This window comes from Solanum tuberosum, unplaced genomic scaffold (genome assembly GCF_000226075.1).
Source record: "Solanum tuberosum cultivar DM 1-3 516 R44 unplaced genomic scaffold, SolTub_3.0 scf00258, whole genome shotgun sequence".
Lineage (NCBI taxonomy): Eukaryota > Viridiplantae > Streptophyta > Magnoliopsida > Solanales > Solanaceae > Solanum > Solanum tuberosum.
Window position 1 is genome coordinate 850238 of NW_006239179.1, and position 6417 is coordinate 856654.

The following is a 6417-nucleotide window of genomic DNA, read 5'->3' on the forward strand; positions in this document are numbered from 1 at the left end:
CCCTGATAGTGTTCGTTATCATGTCTTGCAACTATTGGACAGATAGTGCAGCAACTGAAGCAGATTGCTTCTCCTTTTAAAATTTTGACTTTGCTAGAGATTCCTCAACGTCCTTGTTTCGTTAATCAAAACCAGATGGACAAGTGGGGATATGACTTGACTCTCCAAGTGTAAAGGCCTCTAACTTGTTCATAAGTTGAGCAATATGAAGATTTTTGTCATAAACGGATTTCTTCAAGGCCTCAATGGTTTGCTCCATCATCGCAAACTTCTCGTCCATGTCAGTTGAGTCAGCCATCAAAGCATTGACATTCATTGAAGTTGGATAATCCATTGAATCTTCAGATTCACCAAAGTTGAAGCCAATTTGAGAAAATTCTCCAAAGAACACAGACGCAAGATTACCCCTAGGTGTTGCGCTTACGACTATCATATGAGAGTTGTTGTTTTTCATCGCCTCCAAAGAAGTGAAGTATACAGATCCATCTAGCCCACTGTTCTTGAACTTACGCCGAGTAATCGGGCCAACACGACTGAGATAAGCAGATATGGCATCAGTAGAGTCCTTGTATGAAAAATCACTACTCTTTCTGAAGGCCATTGCAGTAGTTGCCTTTGTAGTTTCTGATTTGCAAGAGAAAGAGATGAAGAGCAGAATCGGTCCCACTGGGCGTGCCAAATTTGTTTGCAACAAATTTCCTTAAGCGCTGAAAATCAACTGCAAGCAAAATAAATAAAGAAAAATGTTATTTTTATTGATGAATCGTTGTGAGTATAATTCTGTTGTTCTCTTGATTCTCTCTCCTAAGATTCTCCAAGATTCGAGGGCCTTCAGTAGCGTATTTCTCGAAATGTTGGATGATGCAGACCTCCTTGAGATGTTGTCGATCTCCGGGAACATCGAAAAGCACTTCGTCGTTTCAAGTCGATCTCCGAAAAGAACTCTGTTGATGACTCCTTCGAAGAGCTATGTAGTTGATGGTGTAGCTTCCTCCAATTGCAGAATGCTTATTGAAGTGTTTTCTTGATTCCCCTTAGAATGTCGTGTCCATCCCCTATTTATAGTTGTAGGGGTGGACAAGGTTGCTTGTGATTTGCCAAAGAATGTCATTTTGACACATGGCGGATTGTTATTGGTTTTTGCATTTGACTGAGACTACCACGTCATTTGGACACGTGGCGTCACCTTGTTGGTATTGGATACCTAGTCACCGTGCACGTGGCATGAGTTTGGGCTTCAAGGTGAAATGGACCTTGGATTTGAATTTAATAAGATGGACTTCTTTATTTGTAAAGCCCAAATTAATCATTCAACCCAAATGAACATGGATTTAATTCAAATTTTGTATGAATTTGATCCAATACAATTTATGTGTCTACAGTATCTTCTTTCACTTTTTCAGACACTCTTTCAGAAGAGGCAAGTTTCACTATTCAAGTTAGAAGCCAAAAACATCAATGACCAACCCAAACTTCATTCCATGTAAAAACTTATATTTGCAGGTTGCAAAAATATAGATACAAGGATGGACAATGTTCAACACGATACTATACTTTCTGTTAATACAAAACCGGACATTATGAGAGAGGCTAACTCGAAAGTTTAATGTGCATGTGAAACTTGATTACGATCTGCATTCCAGCTGCTGCTTAATCTTTCTTATCATAACCAGCCACAACATGTGAAAGACGAAGAAGGAAGTCGACCTGTCTGGCGTATGTATTGAACTTGCTCTGTAGTTTTTTCAGCTTGCTGATTTCTTCTAGCTTCAGCTGCAGCACGCTTTTCTTCTGATTTTTGTCTTGCCATTGCAATCTTCTTCACCATCTTTGCTTGAGCTTGTGCTCTCATTTGTTCAACTTGTGCCTGAACGATACATATCATGAGTGCAAAATAACATGAAAATTTTCCATTAAATTAAGCCCTGGATCTTTAACTCATGGTAAAAGTTTAATATGATGCTAAAAGGCCTCGGTATGAGTGCGTGACACAGGTTGGTTCAATTTCTAAGAGGTATCTCAGTAGCAGAGTTTTGATATACAAACATCCATTATCAACTTCAGATCAATTAACCATGTCCAACATTCTCCAAGAGTGAGGCTTTTAAATCACGGTAGAACATACTTTACTATATAGACAATCAGATGTACCTCTATTTTCCTCAATTCTGCCTCTAGCTTTGCTTTGTGCTGGCTTTCCCAAGCTTGGATTTTTATCTCTTCACGCTTATATCTGGAAGATCAATAGTCTTTCTGTTAATTCATAATTAACAGTAGAACATATATTTTAAAATGTGTTTGAAACAATTCAAAGTTTAATATTGGAACAACCTTGCAGTGTCTTTTGACTTTTCCACTTCCTCCCAAGCAGCTGCCCTTTTAGCATATTCCATTCGTTCAGCGTCAACAGCATCAGCCTTGCTTTTATCCTTCTCATCTTTGCTCGCCCAAGCAGCTATATTCATTTTACCAAGTTGGACACCAAGGGCTACAATCTCTTTTCTTGTCTTCATCTTTAATTCTTCCTCCGACAATTCCCTTTTATTGTTTTCTGTTGAAGTTTGAGAAGCATTGTCAATGTAATTCTCTGTAGGCGTCGGAGCTGGTTCTCCTCTACGAGGTGTAGATGGGATTGAAGAAGTGGGACTGCGGAGTGGAGTTGTTGCACCAACAGGTGTAGCCGTTCTTGAAGGTTCTTGACTTGGAATAGGTGTCATTTCTGTTCCCATATCTCTCATGGAGACTGATCTTATTGCAGGGCCAACTGCATTGATATTCAATCAAACAGTTCAGATTAGCACGATATAAAATCAATGTTCTATATAAGAGGGAAATCATCAAACTTAGTTAACTATTTAATCTGTAATGTGTGTATTGGAATTCAATTACAGTTCTATAACAGCACCGTTTTCAGTACAATAACCTTAGGATACTTTAGCAAAGACTTCAACCAGATCTTATGCTTCCCGGCAGAAGAACAGTAACTTAAATCATACCACTCGCATACCACCCAAAAATAGACTAGTCATTGCATTGGTTAAAGATACAGAGCAGGCGAAACCATCAAGAGTGTGGATGAAACAATAAATACATGCATCATTATTTAGGTAAGTACCAGGGCATAAATTTTCCTGATGTATGAATTCTACTTGAGGCACTATATTAACCGTCAATCTTCGGTAACACCTGAGGCCGTAGGATTGACAGTGCTCCATCTGAAAATCCAATGCATTGACCTCAGTATACACCTTTGTCAATACATACGCTAGATGCCTACACTAAAATGTGACGATTCTTCATGCCTCTATGAGTGGCATAAGATTCTACTGGAGGCATACAATCAGTATTTTAATTCAAGCAGTTAACATTAGTAGGACCGACAATAGTTCATCCTAAAACCTCACCCTCCCTCTTGATGCTTCCCCCGTCCCCTCCCCTGGTTAAAGTGTAAAAATCTTGAAGAATATTTACATTAAGTTAGGGCAGTTAAAATCCACATTAGAACAAAAGAATCCATAATGTACCTGTTCTATCTTCAGTCAAACAAGAGTCCCCACTGACCACCTCAGTCAAATCCTTACTTTCAGGGCAAAGGTCAAGTGACACGGCATTCGGCCCGTTTCCTTGACTTTGAGAACCAGGATGATCAAAATCAAACTTCTCGGGGACTAACTGACATGCCGGTTGACAAAAATCTACCTTTTTAACGGCTAATTTACTTTCATAACTAGTCGATTCTGGAGCAACTCTAACCATGCTAGTGGCAGGGCCCCGGTATGGTTGGTTCTGTAATTGAACCTTCTTGGAATGATTAGGTTGCATATTTTGCCTATTCATTATCCACTTCTCGGCATCATTCCACTTGGAAGACATAGGGCGTGAAAATGACCTTGATGTTATTGAATGGTGGTGCATTGATCTCTCCCCTTTATGAAACTCAAAGCTGGATGTACTATCATAATCAAAATTCTCATCTTCACATCCTTTAACTGGATGGACTGAACTAGAATTTCCGCCATCCATCTTGGAAGATTGCTGTCTTTTCACACGAGCAGAATCTCCATTTACTTTTGGCAGGCAAGAATTCAAATCCTCGTCACCTTGCCTAGAATTTCCTGGCAATTTATTTTCTGTAGCTTCTAAATTGCAATCTGCATAACAAAAGGGCAGTTAAAACATATTTCCTCTCCTAGCAACTCAACATGGGTTACTGTGAAAAATATTTTGACACTATGATGTTACTTAAAGCTAATTACAGGTAACAGCATATAGTAAATGTGGATTGCAACTGAAAAGTAGGATAAATCAAAGACTGTTTCAAGTAACCTAATAATTTGAACTCTCAAAAAGAATTAGCCCTCCCAACATCAACAAAAAGAATATACTATCCTAGAGGAACATATCCAAACTACAATTTAGTCAAGCTGCATCAAGGAAAAAAAGTGGGAGCTGGGGGTAGTTTTTGAAGGTCGAGGATTTTCACTCAAGGGAAGTGGGGAAAAAAACTGAGATAATTTAATGTATAGTATGTACTCCAACCGTCCCAATTTAAGTGTCTTACTTGCCATTTTGTTCTGTCTTTCTTACTATATGTAGTAAAATTTTCAATTTCAACATTCTATGTGACAAGTTTAACACTACACAATTTTATAGACTATACACACCTTTAATTTAAACCACAAGATTAAAAAGTTTTCATTTAATTTGCTAAACTTGGTATCTAGGCAAAGTAAGATATCTAAATTGGGGGTATATACATTAACTTTTTTTCCACCTATCTACACATTATTGAGGTGGATCCAGCAGTTCACAAAAATATTGAATCTTGTAAAGCTAATGAAAGTTAAATTTGAATGAAGAAATGAACATACACTCTTCCTCAAAATCTCCACCACTTTGGGCAGCCAATAAACTGTTGTTGACAAACTCAGAATCGTCGGGAAGCCTAGCAGGTGAAGTTGTTGAGGAATGACTATTTGATCCTTCTTTCTTCTTCTTTTGATGGTGAGGCCCTATAAGCTTCATCCTCAGCTTACTTGGAGATATTATACCACTCTGAAAGTAGACATAAACAAAAAATATTCAAGAAACCAAGCAATTTTCCCAAAATTAACCAATTGAAAAGACAAACCCACACTGTAATTTTAACAACACATACAAAACCCACAAGTTTGCAAGTATTTCATAGGAAGAAATGCATATTTTGAGTGCAGAGAAAAGTTCCAAAATTTGTACCTGCACTTTGTGAATCCTTTCGTACTCCATTAGATCCTATTTTCTTCTAAACCACTGTGTGTGTGTTAAAAGGAGAGAGAGATAATTTTAATTCTCTCTTCTTTTCTGCTGTGAAATTGCTGACTGCAGAGTGTTTTTTGTTTTGTTTTGTAGAGGAAGGGAGCGAGGGGGGTGATACTGATGGGAGTAGTAAAATTAAAAATATTTGGGGTCGGCGATCTTTTGCCGTTTCTTTGACCTTTGACTGCCCCTCATGTTTTTCTTCTGCCCATTCATTTCCGCTCCTTTCGTTCGGAACAAGTTATTTCGAATGAGTTATTTAATTATATATGTGAGATAACTTATTTTATCACTAAGGTATAACTCATAGAATAAATAATTTCAACACCATCTAATACCTCCAATCAAACACAGGATAAATAATCCTACATTTTATCCCTAAATTATTACTATATCTTATACCTCACATCAAACAACTCCTTAGTAATACTATTCTTTCCGTTTTATATTAGCTATTTGTCGACTGTGTTACTAGAAATATTTACCTCAAATTAGTTTATCTGTTTTATTTTACTTGACTCATATATTAAAAATAAATAGATTTTATTTTACTTGTCTGTGTTAATAAATCAAGAAATTTTATTACTTTTTAAAATTTATTCTTAATATTAAATATCTACGTAAAATAGTAATAGTCAAATTAAAATTTCAAAGTATACTCTAACTCGGGATCCAATCCCTAACTCAAGAACCTCCCTTTTTTGGTACCTAACCTCAACTCAAAACCCAATTCTTGTAACCCAAGTCGAGTTCAACCATAAATCGGGCCCCGATACCGAACTAAGACCCGCCCCAACCTTGTAATTGACACCGAATCAAAGCCTAATCGGGACCCACCCGACCTGCACCAAGATCCGACCTTTAACCTCGACCTAACCTCGATCCCAACTTGAAACTCGATCTCGACCCCAAATCGATAAACAACCTGAGACCCGATTTAAGATCCAACATATGCCCTCATTTTGGGAATCGATACCCACCATAGCTCGAGTAAAGGTCGAGTCCCAAGTTGAAATTATGGTCGGGTCCCAGGTTGGGCCAGGATCAAGTCCCGACTTGGGGTCGAATTTCGTGTTAGGGTTGGGTCCAGTTGGGGACAGGTCCTACATCAAGGTCAAGGTG

General features: G+C 38.0%; 1 protein-coding gene across 1 annotated transcript; it reads right to left on the reverse strand.

The window, feature by feature from the left end:
• Positions 1–1455: 1455 nt before the first annotated feature.
• LOC102605118 (uncharacterized) lies at positions 1456–5406 on the reverse strand. The gene is made up of 6 exons (XM_006357670.2): positions 5236–5406; positions 4872–5055; positions 3525–4151; positions 2332–2764; positions 2152–2233; positions 1456–1867 (listed from the first exon to the last, which is right to left on the reverse strand). The coding sequence occupies exons 1-6, from the start codon at positions 5263–5265 to the stop codon at positions 1664–1666; spliced, it is 1560 nt and encodes a 519-aa protein (XP_006357732.1). The 5' UTR covers positions 5266–5406; the 3' UTR covers positions 1456–1663.
• Positions 5407–6417: the final 1011 nt, after the last annotated feature.